General features: G+C 64.0%; 1 protein-coding gene across 2 annotated transcripts; it reads right to left on the bottom strand.

The window, feature by feature from the left end:
* Nucleotides 1–593: 593 nt before the first annotated feature.
* Nucleotides 594–24883, bottom strand: SRL (sarcalumenin). 2 transcript variants are annotated; one of them, XM_004604152.2, is made up of 6 exons: nucleotides 24830–24883; nucleotides 8739–8840; nucleotides 8191–8286; nucleotides 5806–5922; nucleotides 4386–4619; nucleotides 594–3225 (listed from the first exon to the last, which is right to left on the bottom strand). In XM_004604152.2, exons 2-6 carry the CDS (start codon nucleotides 8773–8775, stop codon nucleotides 2414–2416), a joined length of 1296 nt encoding a protein of 431 aa, XP_004604209.1. In that variant the 5' UTR covers nucleotides 8776–8840; nucleotides 24830–24883; the 3' UTR covers nucleotides 594–2413. The 2 variants fall into 2 exon arrangements, with proteins under 2 accessions (XP_004604209.1, XP_054991752.1); XM_055135777.1 differs by lacking the exon at nucleotides 24830–24883 and adding an exon at nucleotides 10280–10372.
* Nucleotides 24884–25829: the final 946 nt, after the last annotated feature.

Below are 25829 nucleotides of genomic sequence, written 5' to 3'. Positions count from 1 at the left end.
GGGTCCAGTTCTTTCCTCTAGGGGAACGTGGGGCGTGGGAAAAGTAGATCAAAGAGGCTCTAGTGGAGGGATGTGTTCCCGCCTCTCTGAAGACGGTCCTGCTCACCAGGGCGGGGCTGCCCTTGCCCTGCTAGGCTGGGACAGAGTTCCTGGGACACAGTCCCCAGTGGGGGCAGAGAGAATGACCCGCTCAGGTGCTCAGGAGTGATTTTTCCATTCCCGATTCGGGGGGAGACCCTGGTTTCAGGGCCGGGAAAGGAAGTCAACTCACCCGCCAGAGTTTGGGAGCAGGCTCTGCTCTTCTGCCAGCTGGAAAAGCAGGGGTGGAGGGGGCCACACACGAGGCCAGGCAGAGCACAGGGGTTTGAGGGCCGCAAAATCACTTGGTAATAGTGGGTGCATGTCACTAATCCGAACGCCTAGAATGTTGATGCCAGGAGTGACCACCGTGTGAACTCTGGATTTCAGCTTCATCTCAGAGTAAAGCTCTGCAGGGACAGGGCACGGGGACAGCAGGGGGGACGGGCAGGAGGCACAGACATATGGAGGCGGACACTCAGGCAGCTGGAGACAATCAGAGCGGTACCCCGTGGTGAGGACGGACTGGCGCTTTATTGAGACATTCTCCCGGAAGGACTCGCTGGAAACTTGCTTTGGAGCGGGACGGAGCGGGACAGCCACCACTGAGGCACATAATGCTCGGAGAGCCTCCCTTCGGGATATCCCCGGATCCTAAATTCCCCCACCCCCCAGAAGTCAGAACTCCCTGGAAACCCACCTCCCCCTGGCTGGGCACCAACCAGGCAGCTGGGCCCTCGGGAGCAAGCGACAGGCCTGCGGGCAGGTGAGATGGTGAGACCGGGAGGGCCCACACGGAAGTCTGGACGGGCAAGAGAAAGTGGGTGGAGGGGAGAAGAGCGGAGGGCTGGGCGGGGGCGGCTGGGGGGCTGAGCACAGGCCCCGCATGCAGGAGGCAGGGTTGCATCCCCAGCACCGTGGGAGCACCTGGGCGCGGCCAGGTATGGCCCAAAGACAAAAACAAAAAGGTGGAGGAGCATGCGCCGAGACTGAGGCTCCCCCGGGGAAAGGGGGACACCCCCCCCCCCGACCTCCCAGCCTCCCTCACTCCCCCAACGCAGCGGCAAGGGCCGCCACCAACCAGCACCGCGGCCCCAGGGCTGTGCCTCCTCTCCTTCCCCTGAAATGGTGCGGGGGGCACTGAGGGGCACTGAGGGGCACCAAGGGCGGGGGCGCGAGGCTGGGCGGGGCAGGAAGGCTCCCCCTTCGACCTCTCCGCAGACCTTCTCAGACTCAGCCTCGCCCACACTCCGGTGCGGGCCCCCGCAGGCACCCCGCCCCCGCGAGCACCAGGGATTCTGCCCGCACCCCGCTGGCCGACAGCGCCTTCTCCGCCCAAACACTCACATGCTTCTCCCTCTGCGCCTCGCGCACGGGCACTGAGCCTCTGTCCCCGGACACGGGCCCCTGTGGGCAGCACAGGCCCGGGCGCCGCCCCGCCCCCCACTTGCCTCCCCCTCGGCTTCTCTCCTCCAGGCTCTCCCTTGGCCCTTCCTCTGTGCCCCCAGCCCCACCCGCCTCTGGGTCTTCCAGATCTCTGGGCCAGGGTCCTGGAGGGTCACATCACGGTCCTGGGCCACGGCGGGGCTGGGCACGCCGGAATCTGGGGCGCCCCGTGGGGCACAGAGGAGGGAGGGAAGCAGCCTCCGCTGAGAGTCCCCGAGGAGTGAGCTGCCACCGTCCTCAGACCCAGCGCCCCTGGAGTTTCCCAAGACATGCAACAGACAAAGACACACACTGCAAACCAACGCACCCTCAGAGCCCTTGCAGAACTTTCCCTCAAGTCATTTCCCAGGAGTCAAGGACCTGAGTACTCTGAACACACACACACACACACACACACACACACACGCCCCACCCCCGGTCTCGGGACTGGTCACAGGCTGGGAGGCGGCGTTAGGGGAGTGGGGGTGGCTGGGAAGACCCTTCTCCCGGCGGGGGACCCGTGGTTATCTCTCGGGGGGTGGCATACCAGACCATCCGCCCAGCCCCTGAGGAAATGGGAAGAGGGGCCCGGAGCCCAGACCCCCACAATCGCCCTGCAGAAAGTCAACCCGGGACGAAGGGGTCAGGGCAGAACAGGAGGCCAGGGTTGGGGGCGCAGAGGATGCCCAGCCCCCGGCTCTCTGCAGCCTCAGCATAGAGCTGCTTTCCAGGGTGGGAGTGGCTGCCCAGGGTCCCGCCTGCCTGCCCCGCCCCCCGCCCCGGGCCTCCGGCAGCTCCCACGCTCCCCGGGTACCACTGGGCTTCTTGCCAGCGAGGCCCAAAGGGCCAGTGAGCCGGACAGTCAGGGCACAGGCTCCTCGGCCGCGGGCCCCGGGCACGGCCCCACGCCCTAGTGTTTCTTATAGCGATTCTTGGGTGTCTCCGTGCAGCCCGTCTTGTCACAGTTGGGGTTCCCAGGGTTCTTGCCGAGCCCGAGGCTCCCCAGGAGGCCAGGGAGCTCCTGGGTGATGGCCCGCTCGATCTTCTCCAGGAAGCAGCCCCCCATGTAGGAGCACTGCTGAGACAGGAGCTTGAAGCCGGAGATGGGGTTGATGCCGAAGAAGTCCTTGTAGGCCTCGCGGTTGGGGAGGTCGAACTTGCTCACGTTGGTCTTGGCCAGGATGGTCTTGAAGATGTAGAACTTGTCGGGGTCCTCCACGATGTCCTTGAAGACCAGCTCCCCGTCGCTGAAGAAGGTCATCTTGTCCTTGTAGGTCTGCAGGTAGCGGTCGACCAGCAGGGCGTGGATGCGCACGCGGATGGCGTGCTGGCGGATGAAGGCGATCTTGTTCTCCAGCCTGTTCTCGATCACCTGGTTCAGGTCCTCCAGCAGGGAGATCTCCTCCTGCAGGAAGAGCTCCCGGTGGGTGTCGGCCCGGTAGTCCTGAGGCCAGAAGGAGCTGACGTACACGCGGGGCGGCTCCGTGACGTTGATGAGCGGCGCCAGGCTCCAGAAGAGCGCCCCGTAGACCCGCATGAGCATCTGCGTGGCCAGGTTGTCGGCCTTGTTCAGGATGATCCGGATCTGGGACTCGCGGCCCTTCAGCTGGCGGAAGAGCGTCTCCAGCTCCAGCCCCACATCCAGCTTGGTGGGGTCAAAGACCACAAAGATGAGGTCGGCTCTGTCAATGAACCACTGGCACACGTCATTGAAGGGGTAGCCTGGGGGAGGGGCCGAGGGAGCAAGAGGTCAGGGAGCCTCGCTTCAGTCCTCCCACCCCCACACACATCCCTGCACGCACACCAATGTCACACGTGCACACGGCGTGTGCACCGCAGCCCCGGGAGATGGAAGTCCAGTGCAGGCTTCCTGGGCTTCTGAGGACTGAACGAATCACAACTGCCCTGGCCCTCGCCAACAGTCCAGCCCTGGTGCAAATCTGCCGCAGGACCCAAGTCCCAGGAAAGTGGCTGCCTGTCCGTTCCGGAGCCACCCCTCAGCCCTCCAGCAGAGGTGGGGAGGGAGGCGCGTCCTGCAGGGGCCAGAGGTGGGGTCCTGACACAGCTACCCCAGAGCTGCGGCTCTGCCACTGGCTGCCACACTTTCAGTGCTCCCCGGCTTTCTCATTTTCGCTACAAAATGATGAGATGGACGAGAACGTCCTGTCGCTATAAAGACGGCGCTGATGCTATGAAATAGGAACGCGCCCGCTACCCGTGCCAGGAACACCCGAGGCGCCGGGCGGTTAATCCCTGTAACACTCGCTTCCAAAGTGAGGAGCCTCAGAATACCTGTCTCCAAATGCCCGTACAGAGATCAACGGCCAGTGGCTTATCCAGGTTCTCTGAGCGCAAGTGGACTGTCAGCGGCTGGATGACTACGAGGGGGGCTGAGAGGGCCGGGGACTCCCTCTCTCGCCGGGGACTCTGCGGATGCCCTGGGCTGTCCCGCCAGACCCACAGTGTCACTCCCCTCCCCGCCACTTGAAGGTCAGTGGGGCCGTGGGAGGGCCCCCACAGGCAGGAGGTTGAAGTGGGCCTGGAAGGTCAGGTTTGCCCCCGACCAGGTCAGCCTGAGGTCAAGTACACCTGGCCAGGGGTCAGTCTAGGCCATGGATCTCTGGGGACACGCTGAGCCTGCTCCAAACGGTTCCAGGACCTCCCTCAGGAGACCAGCGCTGCGTCCCTGGGGAAAACACTGCTGGCCTCCAGCTGGACCTGGGAAGGAAATGGCCAGCCTGCCCACCCTAAGTGGGCCACAGGAAAGGACGGGAGGTTAAGGAGATGGCCTGCCCGGCCAGCACTGCGTCCTTTCCCCCTTCCTACTGCCCCTCACCGAGGCCGGCCGGACACCCTGGCTGGTGGGGGAGAGGCAGATGTACCTCTTTCCTGTTGCTTGCGGTTCTCAATGATTCCCGGGGTGTCCACGAAAGTCACCCGCTCCAGAAGCTTGTGGGGGACCTCGATGCCTATCAGCTTCTCCAGGAAATTCTGGCCAAACTTCTCGAGCGGGGAGAAGGAGCGGGCGCTGTCCGCGGCCATCACGATACCCTCGATGGTTTTCAGCTTGGGCCCATGCATGAGAACCGTGAACTCGGACGTGGTGGGTTCAGCACCTGGGTAGGGGGGCGCAGTCTCGCTGAGAGGGGGCAGGGGAGGGCCAGACGAGGGGGTGCCACACAGTGCCAGGGGCCGAACTAAGCACATGGTCAGTGACTTGAGCGATCAACCTGCCCAGCCCAGCACGAAACAGGAAATTTTCCACATTTGTTTTTGGGACACATTTGTCAATGTCCAGAGGCTGCTCCCAGCTCAGTGCTCAGGGGTCACTCCCGGCAGTGCTCAGGGGGCCACGTGGGGCTCATAAATCAAGCTCAAACATTCATGGAGCTGTCTCCCCAACCCCCAAACACACCATTTTGGAGTGGACGGTTCGGCAGCATTAATTGCCACTGTGGTGTGATCAACCATCTCCAGAACAAGCTCCGACCCTTACAGGTCACTTAACTTCCACTCCTCCCCGAGCCCCTGACTCTCTCTCTCTCCCTCTCTCTCCTCTCTCTCTCCCTCTCTCTCCTCTCTCTCTCCTCTCTCTCCCTCTCTCTCCTCTCTCTTCCTCTCTTCTCTCTCCCTCTCTCTCTCCCTCTCTCTCCTCTCTCTCCTCTCTCTCCCTCTCTTCTCTCTCCCTCTCTCTCTCTCCTCTCTCTCTCCCTCTCTCTCCTCTCTCTCCTCTCTCTCCCTCTCTCTCCTCTCTCTTCCTCTCTTCTCTCTCCCTGTCTCTCTCCTCTCTCTCTTCCTCTCTTCTCTCTCCCTCTCTCTCTTCTCTCTCTCCTCTCTCTCCCTCTCTCTCTCTCTCCCTCTCCTCTCTCTCCCTCTCTCTCTCTCCTCTCTCTCTCCCTCTCTCTCTCTCTCTCCCTCTCTCTCTCCCTCTCTCTCTCTCCTCTCTCTCTCCCTCTCTCTCTCTCTCTCCCTCGCTCTCTCTCTCTCTCTCTCTCCCTCGCTCTCTCTCTCTGTGAGTCGACTCCAGCTCCTCGAGCAGCACCAGGCAGCGTGAGGCTGTAGGTCGCCTTCCTCGCTGGCACCAGGTCCTCAGGCCATACCAGGCGGGGTGGCACCTGTGGCTGAACTTCCGAGGCTGAACTCTAGTCCGTCCATGTTCCTCTCACTGACGTTTCCTGCTTCTACCTGTGGGTCACTGTCACCACGCTGGGCACGGGGATGTCCCTGTTAGTTTCTTGTGTAAACTCTCTTCCATGGACCAGGGAATTCTCACTTCCGCGGCAGAGCCGGGAACACCGTTACCTGTGTACAGCTGGTAGCGCGTGTTCTCCAGCCCGAGGAGGTAGTTTATCATCGTGGACTTGCCGACACTCCATGGCCCCAGGAACAGCACCATCGGCTTAGAGGTAATTTCCCCGTCTGCGGGTGGCGTGAACAAGGAACGGAAGTGAACGGGACCCGACTCTCGTCGTGGCTTCCCAGGCAGGCCAGCCAGTCGGGAGGAGGACGTCCTGCCCGCTCGGCCCGCCCAAGCCCCCCACAACTTCTGCTTACGGAACTGCCCCCCGCCTTCGGGCCCGTGGAGGTCACCATCCTGCCTCGCTAGCCCTGCGCACAGGGCAGCCGCAGGAGAGCGAGGAAAGGCAGCAGCCGGGGGAGGGGGATCACAAAGAGGCAGAAGTGAGTGGCCATCGGGAGGGAAGCCTGGACGCTGCCCAGGCGGACAGGCTATGCTCTGGCCCGGCCACCCAGCCGTGCCCTCCCCTGGGCTGTGCCCCCGACACTGCCCCCACTCCAGGCTCTGGGGTCCGGCCCTGTTTTCGCTTCTGTTTGGGGGCCACGCCTGGCTTTGCACCCAGGGGTCACCCCTGGTGGGGCACTGGGGACCGTACAGATGCCAGGATGAAATCCACGGCGGCCGCGTTCAGGGCAAGCACTGAACTGCCGTACAATTGCTCTGGCCCCCTCTGGAGCCATCTCCGGGGTCACCCCAAGGCCACGGCAACCTGCCTACATCTAAGACCAAGAAGAGGCGGGAGTGCGGGTCCGGTGCACGGGGACACCCTGAGTGGGCCACTCCAGGGGTGTGAAGGAAAGGCAGACTGGGCTCCCGAGCACTGTGAAGACCAGGGCAGGGGCAGGAGAGGCTTCGGGACAGACTCCACTGGCTCCTGAGGCCAACCACGGGTCACGATGAACCCGGCCGAGGGTCACCCACCTGCACAGCCCCTTCAGTTCTCCAGACCCCCCTGGCTCCCTGTGTGCCGGCAGAGGCCTCCGAGCCTGAGTGCTCTCCCCGCGCGTCTACCTGAGCGAGCTGCAGCCGGTGGCCCGGGCCAGAGTGTGGGGCGGAGAGCGCAGCCCAGCCCTCCGGACTCCACGGACCCTCACGTCCCACTCTCACTGGGCCCCCACGTCCTTCCAAGCCCATGGCTGCGCGGTGGGGGCCCCACAGTCCTTCCCTACTTCCTGGAAGGGTCCCACCTGCGGTGTTCCAAGGACTACCCCCAGTGTGACACTCGCCCTGCAGCGGGAGCAGCCGTGGCCCCTTAGGCCTCTCCCTGGCCCCCGCAGGCCTTTCTCTGCACCCGGCCTCAGCCCTGGGTGCCTCGGGTGGGTGGGGTCTCAGAAACACAAACCAGCTGCCAGAAGGGCCCCAGGCCTGTGTCACAGATGTGGGTCCCTGGGGAGGGAAATGCCGGCTTCGGGGCAGCAGGAGGCCCCAGTGAAGGTCCCAGAGATCCTGCCCAAAAGTTCTTTTGGTGGGGGGGTCCCAAGATCCCAAGAGGTGCACAACTCCAGCAAACCCCAGCAAGGCCTTCCCAGAGCTGCTATTCCAGCTCTGGGCAGCAGGGGGCGCCACTGGCGTGTGTGGCAGCAGGTGAGCCCTGGGGTGGTGACTCGGGGACACTGCGTGGAGCCAATGCCCTTCCCAGGAGCAGGATCCCGGAGACAGGAGGGAGGTCCGGGAGAGGGGAGAGTGGAGCCCGCGGTTGCTGAAGGCGTGCTGGAAACACCAAGCCACGTCTGCCATTCCGGACCCTCGCACGGGAGCTCAGAGTGTCGCCACCAGGACGGACCCATCCAAATACCCAGCCTCTGTCCCAACCGTTCGCTCCTGCCCTTGCTTCCAAAAGCGTCTCCTGCAAAGATTCCCAAGGAGTGCGGGAGTGCTTGCTGCCGCAGTGGGCAGGAGGGCCGAGGAGTGAGAGGGACGTGGGGAGGACACAAAGATGGATGGGCAGGAGAGGCCACGCTCCCGCTCCTGAACAAACCCCAAGGACAGGCTCTGACATGTGCTGGGCACAGAGGAAGTGTCTGGAAGGGTTCAGGAGCCCCTGGGAGCAGCTCGATACCCAGGGCCATACCCGGCGATGCTCAGGGTTCCTCCTGGCTCTGCACTCAGGAATTGCTCCTGGCAGTGCTCGGGGGACCGTATGGGATGTTGGGATCAATCCTGGGTCGTGCCCTCTCCTGGGCTGTGCCCCCGACACTGCCAGGCTGAAACCCAGGCGTGGTTGGGTGGATCCCATGCCAGGTGACCGCCCTCCCCGCTGGCCGCTCCAGTCCCTGAAAGCCCTTCTTTGAGAGAATCTGGAGCCAAGAGAAGCCAACAGGGAGAGGCGGGGAGCGGAGGAGACGGCGGCGGTTGGCGAGGCTGCGGGCGCCTGCGCCGCAGAGCCCTACCTGTGATCTCGTGCTGCCGGAGCTCATTGTACTTGTAGGACTGCTCCAGGGGCTTGATGGACGAGTGGTAGATCTTCCGCAGGCGCTGCAGCACGGCTGGGGCGAGGGGCGGTGAGTGGGCGGGCCACACCCCAGGCCCCCCCCCAGCCACAGAAACCAGCCCGGAGGCCTCTGCCCCCTCCCGCTGCCTGCCTACTCACAGGGCCAGGGGCGGTGCAAGAGGGGCCCGGCCAGCCGCACTCCCCCCACACCTGGGCACGGGCCTGGGGGGGAGGCCGGGGGAGGGGTAGGGGGTGGCCACTGGCAGGCCGGGCTGCACAAACCCTGCCCAAGCGCTTTCGGGCCATGAGGCCCGGCACAGGGCCGGCTGTACGGGCTGCGCCCATCGAGACGGAAAGGGCAGGCCGCATCTGCCCAGGACAAACGGTCCTTGGCCCGAGAGGCGGCGACAAGTAGGCCACGTCAGAACTCGTGTGCCAGGCGCGGTGCCGGGGTTGGTGGCGAGCCCCTCCGCGCGGCGCCTCCCGACCAGCCCCACCTCCAGTTACCAGAGTAGTCGTCCGAGGGCTTGTCCTCGTTCAGCATCAGCGTGGTCTCGATGTGGGAGCGGTCCCTCAGCGGGGCCTCTTCGCTCACGTCCTCCGCATCGTCTGGGGGCAGGAGCAGAAACCAGGTCAGGGCTTCCCCCGCCACGTCTGGGAGCCGCTGGGCCCTCCCACGGAGGGGGTCCCCCAGAGCACAGGGCAGGAGAGGCCGAGGACAGACACAGCTCCTGGCCTGGGGCAGTGCAGAGAGGGAAGAATAACCAGGGCAGTATGGCATCGGTACAAGCAAGCAGGGACAGGGCCATGGAAGATTCCAGAAACTGCAAGACGATTCAGAAACTTCACACACATGTGAAGCTGTGTGTGAAGTATTGGCATGGGGCGTCCAGCAAACTTTACTGAGGAGAGGCTGGAGCGATAGCACAGCGGGGAGGGCGTTTGCCTTGCATGCAGCCTACCCGGGTTAGATTCCCAGCATCCCATAGGGTCCCCTGAGCACCGCCAGGAGTAATTCTTGAGTTCAGAGCCAGGAGTAACTCCTGAGCACCGTGGGGTGTGACCCAAAAAAGAAACTTCACTGAGGAGTTCCCCGGGAGGAGAGGGGCAGGGCAGAGTGGCTGGGTACCAGAAGACTGTCCAGGGTCTGACTGCCCACAAGAGCCTGCCCCTGGGTCCCCAAGGGCACTGGGAACTGGAGGCTCCGAGCGAGCCCCACAGAGCAGTGGATGTATGTGGGGCTCACACAGCTGCTGGCAGAGCAGGAGCGGGCGCACAGGCCTTCGGGCACAGGGGATGGAGACAGATGTGCCCAATCCCAGCAGTCGCTCTAACCACACCGCCGATGGTACCCAAGGTTCGGGGGCTTCCCCAAGGGGACTGGAGTCGGGCCTGCGGGCAAGAGCCCCAGGAAGCCAGCAGGACCCCGGCTCGGGCCCTGTGGGTGGGACTTCCGTAGGAAGCGGAGAGATAACAGCCCGGGAGAGGAGAGAAGGGCCCAGGTCCCGAGTCCAGCGGGCGCACCAGGAGGGCAAGCCAGGCTGCCGGCGATGCCCAGGGGCCAGTCACCCCCAGCGTGGCCGACCCGACACCCCTGCTCTTCCCCCTCCCTGGCCCCAGCCCGAGGCAGTGGTGGGTGCAGGAGCAGCAGCCTGGGGGGCCCCTTGCCATCCTGACCCCGTTCCTAGCCTGCCAGGCAGCACCTCCCCTTCACGGGGACACCGAAGTGCTGGCAAGGCATGGCGGGTCCCCACTGGCTCCCAATAGCCCCACGGCACAAACCCCCGCACCCCCGACCAGCCCAAATAGGCCTGCTTGGTGCTCTCGCCTTAGGTCCAAGGACTGGTCAGTGGTCAGTGCACTGAGGGACCCTAATGGCCAGAAAGACCATCTCCCAGGGCGCCAGCGCACAGCCGCTAACAACACCTGAATTTGCGCTGTGGGTCAGGCTCCACTGGCCACCGTGCCAGCCCCGCCACAGGCTGGTGTCCCTGAGGCCTGTGCTCATCTCTCAGCTGCTGTGCCCGGGGAACGCTGGGGTGCCCTACCCTGAGGCCCCTCCCGGGGCTCCTGGCCCTCAGCGACTTGGGTCTCGGCCCCTTGGGGCTCAGCACTCGGCTCCTCTGAGCTCAGCTGGGCTTGCTCTTCCTCAGGGCTTGTGCTTCCTGCCGCTTCCTCAGGGGGTGCCCCGGCTTCCTCAGAGGGTATGCTGGCTTCCTGAGGTATCACTGTTTCCTCAGGGGGTGCCCCGGCTTCCTCAGGGGGTGCCCCGGCTTCCTCAGAGGGTGTGCCGGCTTCCTGAGGTATCACTGTTTCCTCAGGGGGTGCCCCGGCTTCCTCAGAGGGTTCCCCAGCTTCCTCAGAAGGTGTGCTGGCTTCCTGAGGTACGACTGCTTCCTCAGGGGGTGCCTCGGCTTCCTCAGAGGGTGACCCGGCTTCCTCAGAGGGTGCCCCGGCTTCCTCAGAGGGTGTGCCGGCTTCCTGAGGTATCACTGTTTCCTCAGCGGGGGCCCCGGCTTCCTCAGAGGGTGTGCTGGCTTCCTGAGGTACTACTGCTTCCTCAGGGGGTGTTCCAGCTTCTTTGGGGGGTTCCCCGGCTTCCTGAGGGGGTGCACTGGCTTCCAGGGGCTCCTCCTCTTCCTCAGAGGATTCCGCGGCTTCCCCGGATGCGTCCCCGGCTTCTTCTGAACTGGCCCCGTCCCCACTATCCTCTGCAGACTCCTCCTGGGACAGAGCTTCCTCGCCTCCTTCCTCGCCTCCTTCCTCGCCTCCTTCCCCGCCAGGGCTGGCGCCTTCTGCGGAGGCCTCGTCCCCGCCCGTAGGGGGCTCGTCCTGCTCGGGCTCGCTGCCCTCCGGGGCGTCTGTCTCCACGGGCCCCGGCCCGGCCGGCTCCTGCTCAGTACCCGGACTGTCGGGGTGTCCTCCCGTCTCGGCCCCGATGCCCTCCGTGTCATTCTCGGGGGGCCCGTCACTGCCGGCTGCTGCTTCGGCTTCTTCCGCGGGGAGCCCCGGCCCAGCCCCCTCCTCTGAGGCGCCCTCTGTGGAACCGGGCTCTCCCGCCTCTCCTGGGAGCGGGGTCCCCGGGGAGTCCCCGGGGGCGGCTGACTCTGAGGCATTGGAGGGGCCCGCTTCAGCGAGTGCGGGGGTGCCCGTGGGGGGCTTCTCGGGGCTGGCGGCCTCCCTGCCATCCGGGGGCTGAAGACTCTGGTCTTGCGGGGCGGCCTCGGCATAGAGTCCCCTTTCCTTCTCCTCTAGACTCGCGTCTCCCGAGGAGAGGCGCCTCTCCGACAAGCCGCCGTCTTCCCGCAGCTCTAAACGATCAGAACACGAGCGTCAGTCACGGGCTCCAGCCATGGGGAGCGCGGCTGCGGCTCTGTCTGTCTGTCTGTCTGTCTGCTCTGCCCCACCCCGTTCGCGGGCCTCCCGGACCCTCCAAACCGGCCCCGGGCACACCCAGGCAGGAGCCCAGCAAGGAGCCATCCAGCAGCTGCTCCTGACGGAGAGGAAGCCCGTGTGCGGCCAAACGCTCTCGGGTTACCGGGCAGCACTTAGGGGATCACGGCTGGCTCCCGTGGATTACAGGGGTGTGGCCTCACCCGAGGGGATGCCCAAAACGGGCAGGGCCTGGCTTCCACGCGGCCTCAGCCAACCCCTCCTCGGGATCCCCTTCACAGGGCTGAGCGCTTCACCAGGAGAGCTGAGGGCACCAGGAGGGCAAAGCGGGAGGTTCAGGCGAGGTCCGGGGGTGCGGGGGCAGGTTTGATTGGAAATGGGGTCAGAAGGAAAAGCTGGGCCCGGCCGCTCGCCCACTCCACCCAGGCTGGCGCTGTCGGCTCCGGGGCACCCTGACTCCCAGGGGCTACTTCTGAGGAGGGAGTGTCTGCCCCGCCCTGCTCTCAGGCCAAGCCAGGTCTCCGACCCGACCCGCAAAGAAAGGCCTGGGACAAGGACAGGACCTGGCCGGATGATGGGGCTGTTCGCCAGCAGCGTCTCTCCTTGCAGCCTGAGGCTGACGCTACATCTCCAGGCCCTACGGCTGAGAGCAGGGGTGCTCCCGCCCGAGAGACAGCGTCCCGGGGCAGCCAGATGGACTGGGGCCTCTCCCAGGACAGGCCCATGTACTCCAGATGGGATGGGAGACACCGGAAACCTTCCCGCCTGCATGTTCTGGGCACCCACGGCGCCAGCACGCAGGCGCCCAGCGCCCAGCACCAGGCTCTGCGCCTTACCAAGGAGATGCCTGTAACGTCACAGCTTGAGACATGCCCCACGCCTCTGAGGCTGCCTGGGAACCGGCCTTGGACACTGGCCACAGAGCAGAGCCATGGGGGTCCTCCTCCCTCACAGAGGGGCTGATGGAGCTGAACTAGTCCGGGTGCAAGTCCGGCATCAGGCCTTCACACCCCAAATTACTGGGTGATTCTAAACCACGGCTTAGGTCACAAACCCTGCCCCAGGCCTCTGCTCCCGGCCCCCCCCACCGGCCCCCGCCATCCCGGAGAAGCGGGTTAGACGGAGCAGTCAGGGCTTGGAATCTGGCCTCGAAATAGCAGCGGCCAAGGTTTCTCTCTGAAGAGGTCAGAGGGAATTCTCCAAGGCTCCTCCTGCCCTCTGCTGTGCTAGGGCCAAAGATGGTGACGGGGACAATGGGGTGGATAGTGGCAACCGTAAGGGAGGATAAACGGTGGCGGTGGTGAGGGGAGGGACGGTGATGGTGGTGAGGGGAGGAACGGTGATGGTGAGGGGAGGGATGGTGGTGAGGGGATGGTGGTGATGGCGGTGAGGGGAGGGACGGTGATGGCGGTGAGGGGAGAGACGGTGATAGTGAGGGGAGGGATGGTGGTGAGGGGAGGGATGGTGATAGTGAGGGGAGGGATGGTGGCGGTGGCGGTGAGGGGATGGTGGTGATGGTGGTGAGGTGGTGATGGCAGTGAGGGGAGGGACAGTGATGGCGGTGAGGGGAGGGATGGTGCCAGTGGTGGTGACGATGGGGGTGGTAGTGGGGACGATGATGAAGATGACAGCAGTGACCCTGACGGTGATGTCAATGAGACCGTAGAGATAGCAATGGTGACGGGTAATGGTCTGATGATGGAGTGATGGTGACAGTGGCAGTAATGGTGAAGATAATGTCACGATGGTGGTGATGACAATGGTGTAATAATGGTGACAATAAAAGTGGTGGGATGTGGGGTGATGATGGGAGCGACGGTGCTGATGATGGTGGTTAGGATGGTGGTGGTGCAACAGTGGCAGCAATGATGGCGGTGGCAGAGGGCTGGCTGTGCGGAGGGTAGCAGTGATAGTGGCAAGAGACTGTGCCTACACTCCCGAGGCATTTCCGGTATTCTCCCAATCCCGTTATCCCCAGCTGGGAGGGCTGCAGGGTCACAAGGGTGACGAGGACCCGGCCTTTGCGAGCTGGCCATGGGCGTCAGACTGTGACACGGCGTGATGTTGTCCCACGCATGCTCCCTGACCTTCCCTGCTACTCCCCCCCGGAGCCCGGCCGCTCCAGGCCTCCTGCTGAGCAATCCGGAGAGGAAAAGCTCGAGGAGAATGGCTTCACGGCCTGTGACCATCCTTTCCAGACAGCCTCAGGGAGACCAGGTGCCACTGGGCCCCCGAGCGGGATGTCCAGGGAGCCGCTGGGCACATCAGGGGTTCCAGAGCCTCTGGTCAGAAACACCGGCCACTCCCCGAGGACGAAGCCACGCCTCCCCTCCCAAGCACCTGTCTGAAGCCCCCAGAGGAGGCGGGGAAGCAGGCCGGGGCAGAGGACCCAGGACGCAAGCATGGGCTGAGGGCTTTGAGCTTGGCCTGTCCCCATAGTTGGTGCCACACCGCTGCCAGGATGTGGCAGGCCCCAGGCCCACGGGGCACCTCAGGGGAGCAGCAGCGAGGCCCGGCTCTGGCCTGCGTGTGGGAACCCTGGCTTGCAGCTCTGCCACGCCCCACCCCGCTCCCCTGCCTCCCCTTGCTGCCCAGACACCCCCGCTTCTCTCCCGGCTCTCAGCTTGTCCCTGAGCACTTCTCGAGGGGACTCAGTCTCTCGAAAGTTGTCAACGGCCTGGAGGGAACTCGACGGCAGAGGCAGAGACAGCGGCTCAAGCCCGGCTCAGGGCTGGGTGGACACAGCCCCCGATCTCAGCCCTCTGCCTGGCTTCCTGCTCCCCAGCGGTCTGCAAACCCCAGGCCAGACGTGACTGGGGAGGGGCAGGGAGCAAGAAGGCTGGGTGGAGGCCCACGGCCTCCTGTCCCCTACTGGGGATCCGGCAGACAGCAACCCCCGGCTTCTTCCTTCTCTTCCACGCAAATTCCTCTGGCCTTGTGGCTGCTTCCTCCAGCATCCCGGCAGTGCGACCCTCCGCTGGCGGAACTGACTCATCGATGTCCTGCGTCTCCTTCCTCCAACCGCCCTCAGACACGGGGAACACGACGAGGAGACCAGGCGCGCCGAGATGTTCGGAGCCCGGAGTCTGTTCGAGATGCTTCTGAGCTGGTTCACGCGTCGACCGAGTGTAGAGTAACCGTGGCGAGCAGGGCTCCGGGGGCGGGGGGCCGTGCCTGTCGGGGGGCGCTGCGACTAGGGGGACAGAGGTCAGCTCCGGCTTCGGACCCGCTGGGCAGGTGCTGGGCACACGCAGGGAGCCACGTGGAAACACAGAAACTCCCCACCAGGGGTTCCTCGGCGGCCGGTGCTCCAGTCTCTCAGCCACCTGGCCAGGAGGCCACCTCCAAAGTGGCGCCAGGACAAACTTGTGACCGGCAGGTCTCAGGCCGCACTGTGCAAGCGAGTCTCAGGACAAATCTTGGGGGAAGCTCACCAGGCAGGCCTCCCAGAGGACACGCTGGTGTGGGGGGCCCGTCAGCCCCAGCCTGTCCTCCGCCCGGGCCCAGGCAGCTCCGCCGTGGGCGCAGCCGAAGCGTTTCCCGGCGCAGGGCCCGGCAGCCCCAGGCTCCCCCCGCCACGTTCTCAGGCTCATCCCTGCGCACCTTCAGAGGGAGTTCATGTTCAGCTGCCTTTTGGGGGCCACACCCAGTGTGCTGGGGGCTATTCCCAGCTCAGTGCTCAGGGGACTAGGCAGTGTCAGGCCTCCTGAAGGCAGGCGAGGCTCCAGCCCCCTCACTCACTCCGGAGCTCACTCTACAGCCGTGCCCACCATGCGGAGCCCCCGTCCCCTCCGATGACCACGGCCAGACAAGGCTGTCGCCCCTCCCCGGGCCCCACAGCCCCACCCCATTCTCTGCGTCTTTATCCTCTCCCCCCAGACCAGGGAACTTGGGTACTGTGAACTGGGCAGCCCCCTTGGAAAGTTCCTCAGCTTCCTGGCCACGCTGCTAACATCAAGGCTAATCCCAGCAGGACAGTTTGTCCCTGGCTGCTCGCTGGCCCCCAAATGACCAACCTGGGGGTCAGAATACAATGACAACAGCACCCATCAGAAGCCAGTGTCCCTGGGGTCGGGAGAGAAGGAACTTCTCACAGACCAGCTCGCTTTCACTAATTGGGTGAAGAGTCCCAGCCCCTCCCGCCCCCCAAAAAACCACTCAAACTCCAAGTCAGGCTGGTGGTGGCGTGCTGCTCCGCCCACACAGACACCGAGAGGCTGAGTCAGCCCCAGGGGGATACCTGCACCCCTGCTCTCTGCTGGGACGGGGGTAGGGGGGCAAGGGACAGAGCGCAGGCTTTGCCTGCTCTGACCTGGGACACGAGGTCCTCTGAGCACAGCCCGGTATGGCTCAAAAGACAGAACGGAAAATAATAATACAAAATGGGGTGTTTTGGAGACCCAGACTACCCAGCCCGAAGGGCTGACTGTTAAGACTTCCAGACAATTGTTTTAACTTATAACGTGCAGGGAGCTGGAGTCCCAGTGCGGGAGTGCCACGCGTGCACACAGCTCAGCCGCCCTGGAAGAAGCCTCGGGACACTGCCGCCCTGGTGCCTCTGCCAGGGCAGCTGCTCTTCCTTGGGGGTGCTGAGATTTGTTCTGCCCTGGAGCTGAGCTAGGCAGGGCAGGGAGAGGGGCAGGAGAGAAAGATGAGCTGAGGCCAGGACTGGCTCCCCCGCCCTCAGCCTCCCTGGCCCACGCGGGACGCCCTCTGGGGTGGCCTGCCACGGAGTTTACCCGCTTGTTACCTCATCTAGGGATGCCCTGTGTCCGCCGCTCCGCAGGGCCCTCACGCCAGGCCATTTGCCCCCGCCGAGGCCCCTCCCAGCCCCCGTCAGCAGAGGAGGGAGGGTGCCCAGCTCGTCCATCCTGTAGCTGCCTGGGAGGCTACACCCTCCGCCCCACCGACCTCAGACCAGGTCACAGGCAAAAGTGGAGCTGAGGCACAGGCTGTGATGACGGGGCTCCACCACCCAGGCAAGGGCACTCACCACGCCCAGCCCCTGCGACTGGACCACGACCAGAACGACTAGTCTAGCCCCTAGGACTAGAATTCTAGAAGTCCCATGACTCCCCAGTGGGCAGACAAGCTCCTGGCTTACATTCCCAAGGACCTAGACGCTGAGCTGCAGACTGAGTCTCTGCACCGTCTCGGTTGACCTCTCTGGGCCCTGCCCACCTGCCCCCGGGGCCACCTGCACAGACAACGGAGCCCAGGGCAGCTCAGGGGCTCTCTCACCGCCCAACACCCAAACCACATGGGACTCGCCAGCAGGAGGCTCCGGGGCCTTTGGCAGCCATGAGGCCGCAGAAGGCCAGGACAGCCCTGGCTCCCGGCTCCCACAGGGCTCCCCAGGGGACAGGAAGGGGAAAGCCCGGGGGAGGGGGTGCCAAGAGCAAGTGAACACACCCGGATGCCCCTGGGTGACCCTCTCTGGTGGTCAGCTGCGGCCCCCCAGAGCCACAGCCAGGAGCCAGGCTGCTACCACCCTGGATTCCCAGGCTCTGGATCCAGAGAATCGTGACGAGCCTGTGGGGAGGTGCCGGGACACTCAGGTCGTCCTCAAGGGTGGCGGTAGCACCAAAGTCGGAGTCTGGGCTCACTCTCAGGCCCCCACGAGAGTGCACTGCACCCTGTCGTCGCCCCACAGGAGGGCGACCCTCAGAGCAGCCTCCCGATCTGCCAGGACCCGGCTCAGGCAGGGGCCCTTCACCTGTCCAGGGGCACCATCACCTGCCTGACAAGCCCTGCCCCCACCACACAGTGCCCACCGCCTCCTCCTTGAGGTCCTCCATGCTAACGACACCCACAGGACAGGTGGGCAGAGGAATGTTCTAGAAGACCAGAGTGTGCCCTCAGGTGGGGTCTCCATCTGATCATGGGGTCCTCGGCCTAACCAGCCCCCCAGACGGCCAAGACAGCCATGAACTGAGCTCAGACTGCCCTCACAGGCCCAGTGTCAGCCTAGGGAGGAGAGGACCCCGCGATGGCTCTCGGGGGGCTCCTAGGGGGTTCCATAGAGGTGCTCCTGTGGGAATCGGGGGTCAGAGGCTGCAGGTACCGGGGTTCTTGCCCAGAGGCCAGGATCCAGGGGTGTGTCGGCCTGATCTGGGCACAGGCCAGCTGTGCAGCAAGACCCACCCTGCCCCTGCTCTCCAGCACGAAACGGCCCAGAGAGCCAGCGCCAGGCTCCAGAGCCACCCTGACTCCCCGCACTCCAAGCTGGGCCCCCCAGTCCCACCCTGCGGGGCCCTGCGTCCCCGCCTCGCCGGGGGGAGAGGGCAGCGAGAACTTCCCGAGGGGCCGAGGCCGTCGGGCAGCTTCTCCGCACCTGCCTGGGGAGTATCAGACTGAGGAGGCCGGACTGTGGGGGGCCCCAGGCCAGAGCTTTGGGCGCTCGGCCACCCCCCACACCTCACACACCAGCTGGGAATGGACACATCCCCCAGGGCCCAGCCCGCCGGGAGGCCGGGCAGTTGCCAGCCCACATTCCCCGTCTCTGACCACTGTGCCCTACTCACTCAGAGCCCAGCCCACATGCCCGTGGAGGCCTGAATAAGCCGCTGGGCAGTGGGTGGGCCACGGGCCAGAGCGTGGAGCCCCCCACAAAGGACCCCTGCAGATGCCCTCAACACTCGGTGATGGTCTGAGGCAGCCACACGGCTGCACGGGTGCCCTCGAAGCCACCAGAAAGCCCAGAACGCAACCTTATTTGGCAGCAGGGTCTCAGCAGCTGAAGGGGGTTAGGATGAGGCCACTGAGCTGGAGAAGCAGCACAGTGGGCACAGTGGGCACACGGCCCCCCAGATACCCACACAGTCCCAGAATCCGCCAGGTGTGACCCTGAGCACTGCCAGGTATGGCCCGAGAAGGGGAGGTGTCTGGGTTAGGTCAGGGCCGACACGAGGAGACACAGAGACACAGCGGGGCCGCAGGAGGCAGGTGGAGACTGAAGAGGGGCGACAGCAAACAGGAGCTCTGAGAGCTGGAAGCGACTGGAAAGACGGCCCCCAAAAGCCACGAGCGGGGTGCCGCCCTGGCTCCATTCCTGTGCGCTTGCGTCAGTGCTCACCGCCGTGGATGATGCTGTGGGAAGCTGCCTCCAAGCCCAGCTGCTGGGACCCCTCTCAGCACCGGAAGGGGGGCTTCCAGCCCCTCAGCCCACACACTCCCGGAAGGCACGCGGCCGCCCCCCGCCCTGTCGAGCAGGGACTTATATTTAGCCCCTGATGGCATCCGCCGGCATGTGCCGGACTCCCCTCTCCCCTGCGCCCTCTCCACCCGTCCTAAGCTCTCTGAGGACAGAGAATCCGAGGACATTAACAGTCCCGCCCGCAGCAGCTCTCGAACCCTCCCTGGCCCTGGCCCATGATATTTGAGGAAACTGGTGGCAGATGCAGAGCGGCAGGGACACCCATGGGGGCGCGGAGCTGTCTTTGTTGTCCTAGTCCTTTAACCTTAAGGATCTGATATCAGCAAACAGGCGACTCCAATAGCCTTTTCTTATTTTAGTCCTGTACGAGGGCCCGTCTGACCATGCTGAAGAAACCAGGGCAAAGACTGGAGGGGGTTTGACTGAGGGTCTGTGCTTAGGCCAGAGCTCGCTGCAGCCCTGAGTCCCAGCGGGGGCAGCCTCGGGAAGGGGCTCTGGGCGGCCCCACAGCCCCAACACAGCGCCTGCCAAGCACAGCCCTGGAGCCAAGGAGTGCTGGGTTCCTGTCACTACTTCCAGACACCTTGCCAGGTCCCAGGGAGCCCGCCAGGTAGAGAAACAACGCATCTTCCAACCCTGCCACATGAGCAGAGGGTAAGAGAAAAGGCGGGGATGTAGCTCAGGGAAGAGGCAGGCCTTGTTTGCAAGAGGCCCAGAGTTCAATCCCCAGGGAGGGTCGAAGGGAGGAAGGAAGAGGACCAGGTATCCTTGTCCTGGCGGCAGACATGGGGTCAGTAGGTGGCCATGGAAGAACCTTGGCCACACAGGGCAACCCCATAGGAAGTGAGCCGGCTGGCTAGGGTCCTGCTGCAACAGGGCCGACTGCAGGAGGGGCAGGGCTCAAAGAGGGGGCAGAGATCAGAAGAGTCCAGAAGGAAGGGTCCCTGCCAGGCTCTCCTGGGCAGGCTCTGACTCCTGGAGAAACCCACTTCCCACAGGCGCAGAAGTCCAGGCCAGACTTTGCCTGCACCTGTTTGCACTCAGAATGAAGTCCCTGCACTTGAAGGATCCAAAAATATCTAGGTGGGAGCAGGGGTGAGGCCTGGCAAAGGGGCTGAGGGCAGGGCAGGGGAGGGGGCACCGGGGAGGAAGAGGGGGCAGGGCAGGAGAGGGGGTCCCCTGCCCACTGTCCAGGTACCGCAGCCCCGACCATCGCAGGGTCATGGTTTCCCTCAAACAGACGGGTCCGCAGAGCTCAGAGGCCCCCACCCTCCGCCTGCACGAGTCACTTCCTCCTCCCTCGCCTTCAGGCCTGCGCTGAGCAAAGGGGGCCTCTGACTTAGCAGCCGCCCAGCCCAGAGCCCCCCAGAGTGCTGGCGCACTTCCGTCCACAGCGAGGAGGTCAAAGACGGCCAGTCCCTGCGTGCAGGGCTGCTGGGTCAGGGGTAGAGCACTGAACCCTCGCCCTGTCCACCTAGATCCTGCAGGGGCCACGTCTGCCCCGAGGCATGGCTCAACCATCGACTCTGCAGGGTGGGATCAGAGCTGATGTATCTCAGCTGGGACCCAGGGCTGGGCTTGTCCACAGCCTCGGCACCCTGCGTCCACAGGCTGAGCGACCCTGGAGGGAGGGTAGCCACCCCAGGTCAGCAGGAAGAAGCCTTTTCTCCACACCCCTGCTGGCACCTGGGGCTTGTGGCTGCGCGGAGCGGGCGCCACCCCAGGAAGCAGGCTTGGGGACAGCACTGGGAGGAGCTGCCCGCTGGCCTCGCTCCCACGGGCCTCTCGGGCCTGGACATCCTCCTGCCCCTACCGGAGAGGAGCAGAGACCATTCTGACCCCCAGAGCCCTCTGCGTGGCCAGCGTGGCCAGGGTGGGAGCAGCTGGGCCCCGAAGGCGCAGGCGCACAGGCGACACAAACCAGGGCATGGAAGTCTCCGGAAGCCATGGGATCTGGCCCCCACTGAAAATGCCCCGGAGACAGGAAGTCCCGCAGGACACTGTGGCCCCCAGAGGCCAGGCTGCTTCCTCAGCCTCTGACTAGATCCTGAGGACCACACTTCTAGAAGCTTCTTCTCCCCTGGCTCCAGGTCACTCACTATCTCCTCCTGAAATCTGGCTCTTTTCCCCCTCTCCCCATTCCCCGGACCCCCCTGTGCCTCCACTCCACAACAGCTCCCTGCTGTCCCCCAACACAGCCCACCCCTGGCTCTCCATGCCCGGCCCCCCTCCCCGCCCCCATCTAGCTGAATGGCTCCGCCCAGATGTCCCCCCAGCTCCTGCAGTTTGAGGACCCGAGCCCCACTTCTAACACCTGTGCTTCTATATCCTGCCCCCGCAAGATCACATGACCTGGGGTTCCCGGTGGGGCTCGCACTTGTGCAGCGGGAGTCTAATCAGCCTCCCGCCAGCGCCACCCTCCACCCCACAGCCCTGCATGGTCACCTCTGCCCACACACCCTCGTCATCAGCACTCACACTTCAGCCTGAATTAGCCTTCCAGATAACTCCCCTGCCCCCTCTTCGCTCCGCCACCCCACCCTCACCCACGTCCCACCATGTCCTCTCCGGGTGCTCAAGTCTTGGTGAAGTCCCGGGGCGTGCCCACCCATCCTTCGCCTGGAACTCTCTTCCCGCCATTGATCGTGGCCAAAGCCTCCTCTCTCCGGGCTCAGCCCAGACAATTCTCAGCGCTGATAGCCCCTGAGCACTGTCGGAGCTGAGCATGCCATAATAACAATGAAACTTGCTCTGAAGGGCTGGAGAAACAGTACCGTGAGGAGGGCGCTTGCCTTGCACGTGCCTGACGTGGGTTTGACCACCGGCACCCCATATGATCCCTGGAACCCCACCAGGAGTAATCCCCGAGTCAGAGCCAGGAATAAGCCTTGAGCACCGTGCCTGTGGCCCAGAACCACCACCACCAAAAACTGTTCCAAAGAGTAAGAGCCCCCGGGAAGCTAAAAAGCACTGTCCTCGCCATGCCAGGCCCTGGGCTTGATCCCCAACACCACAAAAATGACCATTCTCCGTTTCTTCCCACCCAGCTCACTCCACCAGTACCCTCCCTGGGGTGGCTGACGGCTGTCCTTGAATGCGCACGGCCATCAGGTGGAAGATGAGGACTCGCCCTACTGTACTGAGTGCGCACTGGCCCGTCCCCCAGCTCCAGGCCTGAACTCAGCAGGAATGGCAGCCCCAAGAGGGGGTGACATGTGAGGAGAGGAGAGAGGGGTGCTGCGTGCTCCAGCACACTTCACAAAGGTCATGCGGGCTCGGCTGGGACCTGGATCTGGAAAGGGAAGGTGTGGGACTGAGTCCCCACTACCCGGCCCCCTGCCTGGTCCTCGGCCAGTGCCTTCTCACTGGGCACACTCTGTCCCGGCCCAGCCACCCAGTGAGCGCCCTGAGGGCACCTTCTTTGGGCCTATGCAGCCACTGACTGATGGCCACTATCTAATACTATGTTCCTGCTGGACGAGGCAGACCCCACCCCGGACCTCCCACTGCTCACCACTGCCCCGAGTGCACAGCCTGCAAGGGACAAAGAAAGCCTCAGGGGACAGCTCTCTCCCCAAGACCGCTGTGCTCACAGACCCCCAATCACAGCGGAGGGTGCAGCTGGGCTGCCTTTTCTTTTGGGGGGCAAGGGGGGACTTGAGGTCTGTACCAGGCACTGCTCAGGGCTTACTCCTGGCTCTGCACTCAGGGATCATTCTTGGAGGGGCTCAGGGGAATGCACCAACACCAGGGATCAATCTGGTGTCCCAGCTCTCCGGCCCTGGAGGCCTAAGCAGACGGTCATTCTGCAAAATGAAGCCTGAGGATGGCGGGATAGGCCCGGCCACCGAGTCTCTGCAGCAAGATGTCCCAAGTTTGGGCAGACCAGCACCAAGGCCAACACCGTGAGAGAAGGCGCCCGGGCCCGCACCAGCCCCCGCCCTTCTCCGGGGAGCTGAAAAGTGGGCACAGCATGGGGGCTCTCACCCACTTACAGGTGCTCTAGCTGTGCCAGGCGGCCCCTCTGCAGGTATGTGTGCACACAGTCAGAGATCAGAGGAGAGGACTATCAAGGGAGAGGCACAAGTCTCTGAGAATCTCACGAGGAAACCCAGGAAGGACCTTAGACGGGGACCTGCCAGCTGAGCAGCCCCTGAAACTAACAGACAGGTTCTTCCTCGGCACCCTGCCGGCCGAGGTCGAAACTACCTCTATGAGAACTGAAGTCACCCTTCCTCAGAAACAGCCGCTTGATAAAAAATAAGATGAAAGGACTTGACCAAACGTTTCTCAGCACCCCATCACAGCGGATGGTGCACCCACGGGCTGAAGGCAGCAACCCTCAGGGCCTCGTTGGTCTCCACTCCTCAGGCTGCCGCTCTTCCCAGCGAAGAGCTGAGGGAGAGGCTCTGGGCAGCCGGGAGGGACCCCTTAAGGGAGCCACTGGTCCTGACAGTGGGGTGGGGAGACAGTAGTGATGAGACTTGCCTGCAGAGAACCCCCAGAAGAGGTGGGCAGGGTGTAGAAGGACCTCCCCTGAAAGGGGAGTGGGGTAGAGGGGATCCCCCGACCATAGGTGAACAGGGCACAAAAGGGACCCCCCAATAAGAGTTAGTGGAATAGGACTGAGTGGGACAGGGGGGATCCCTACGGGAGGTGTGGGGGGGTACAGAAGGGACTCCCAAGGGAGGTGAGTGGGATGCTAAGGTACGCTCCACAAGGCAAATGGGGTGCATAGGGGAACTCAGTATGCTCAGAGCCCCCCGTCTCTCCTCTCCCCACCAGAGATGCCCCCCAGCCAGGGCTGGGGCCACCCACCATGTCCACTCTTTTCGTGGGGAGGAAGAAAGAAACCATGCCCCTAAAAGGCTACTAGTTTGCGGGGTGGACGGAGGAGGCAGCTGGGCTGGGGCTGAGCGGGGAGCGGGCGGGCGGCGGGGCTCGGGGCTCAGGATCCAATTACTCGCTGTTCCATACTTAGCCACCTGACAGCCGCCTGGAATCCTCACCACGACAGCCACTGCAGCCCCAGGAGCCCAAATTAACTCAAGGACAGACAAGGGCAGGGCCCAGAGGCGCAGGCAAGGCTGGAGCCCCTCGCTTGGCACTGCCAAGTGCAGCCCCGGCCCCACAGGTTCCTGCCTGCGCCCCGCTGGCCCCCACCGCCCGGCGGCAGCAGGACCTCTGGGGCCTGAGCGGCCGCAGCTCTGCCCAGGGCCCTGCGCAGATGGAGAGTCATGGAGAGACCAGGGCAGCCCAAGATTCTGGGGCATCCCCAGAGCACCCCCACGAGCATCCCCAAGGGGAAGCTGGCCTCAAGAATCTTAGGAACCAGAGAGGTGGCAAAATGTGCAGGCTCCCCTCCAGGGCCTAGAAATAACCCCGGCTGTAACCCGAGCCAGAGCTGATCCTCCAGCCCGGTGCCCAGGAACCCAGCCCTGAGCCCCCTTCTAGGGAAGCCCCCTGCCTGGAGCCGACTCCACACCACACACCCCATTCCCCCCTGAGCTATGTCCAGTTCCGATCCCAGTCCAATCCCCAACCCTCCAATCCCATCTTAAGCTGACCCCAGTGCTTCCCCCCAACCCTGTTCCCAAGGACCCCCAGTTCCATCCACATTGTTTCCTGCCAGCCCTGTCCTCTGTCACATAAAGCCTGGTCTCAGCTGGAACCAGGCCTGGCCATCCCCCGTGGGAGGGTCAGCTGAATGACCTCCAGGGGCACCTCAGGCTCTAACTTTGGGTTCCTGTGTCTGACCCGACACTGGGGGTCATCCTCTCCAGTGCCTACTGGCCAGACTGGCTCTCCGGCCACCCGGCTTGGTCTGCTCCCACTTCTCTGCCCCCTGCAGCCCCTGCTTGTTCTGGGGTTCTCGCTTCTCTCTCCTGGGACCCAGGGAGAAGAGGATGGAGAAGCGGGGAGGCCAGCAGGGGCACCGGCAACCACAACAGTCGGTCACATGCTCCATCCAGCTCAAGCAGAGAAGGGAAATTGTGGGGGGGTGCGGGGGGCGCGTGGGGGGGTTGCCCAGCATGGAGCACAGCCATACCTGCCTGTCCCGGGAGCAGCAGCCAGGCCACAAAGCAGCAGAGCAGGACCAGCGCCCTCATGGTGACGGCCAAGAGAGCCCAGCTGCCAGGGACCTCTATTTATAGGGCCGGCCGGCCAGGCGGGGGAGGGGGCACGCAGTCACCGGGGCAACTGGGCGGGCGTGATAGGGAAGCAGCCCGGCCCCTGGAGGCCACGCCAGCTGCCAGGCCCAGGCTGGCAGGGCCCGCTGGACCCATGCCCCATGGTGGCCCGGGGGTCACATGACAAGGGCCATAGGACAGAGGTGGGCCTCCTTTGGGTTGGGTCCAGAATTTGGAACCCAGAATTTAGACTAACTTGGTCTAAAGACAATGACCTTCACCCGCAGTTTTTGGAGCAGCGGATTTGCAGGGCAAAGAGGAAGAAGTTGCCTCCCCGCCTGATATCCCAGGTTGTGGCTGAGTTCAGGAGAGATTCCTTGTGCTGAGTTCAGAAGCCCCCCACAGCTGACCTTGGCAGGGACAGCAGGAGCTTAACTTCCCCAAGCCTCTGGAAGGGACAGTGCTGACAGGAGGGAAAAAGGGGAGCTCAAGCCTCGGGTACTCTGATGTCAGAGGTGGAGGGACAGGGATCCATTTCCAGTGGCACTAGGGTTCCAGAACCTACTGCGGCCTCTGCGCTATGCCATCTGATGCACTTTCCCTCAGGGCTCAAGAGATGCCTCACAGCCAGTCTGGGGAAGCTTCGGGAAGGAAACCCTGGCCTGGCGTGCAGGGGTAAGAACCAAAGCGCAGGGGGCACCATCTGGGTGTACTCCTTAGGCCCTTTCTCAGGAGCCAGAGACAGCACAGGGGGGAAGCGCTCGCCTTGCACACTGCCCACCCAGTTTAGTCCCTGGCACTGCATGCAGTCCCCGAGGCTGCCAGAGGACACTGACAGTGATCCCTGAGCACAGAACAAGGAGTAAGCCAGAGCACAGCCACAACCAGTGTGACCCAAACTGTCTTATAATTTGTAAA

This window comes from Sorex araneus, chromosome 4, assembly GCF_027595985.1.
Source record: "Sorex araneus isolate mSorAra2 chromosome 4, mSorAra2.pri, whole genome shotgun sequence".
Lineage (NCBI taxonomy): Eukaryota > Metazoa > Chordata > Mammalia > Eulipotyphla > Soricidae > Sorex > Sorex araneus.
The sequence above is the reverse complement of the archived record's forward strand: the minus strand, read 5'-3'. Positions and strand labels throughout refer to the sequence as shown.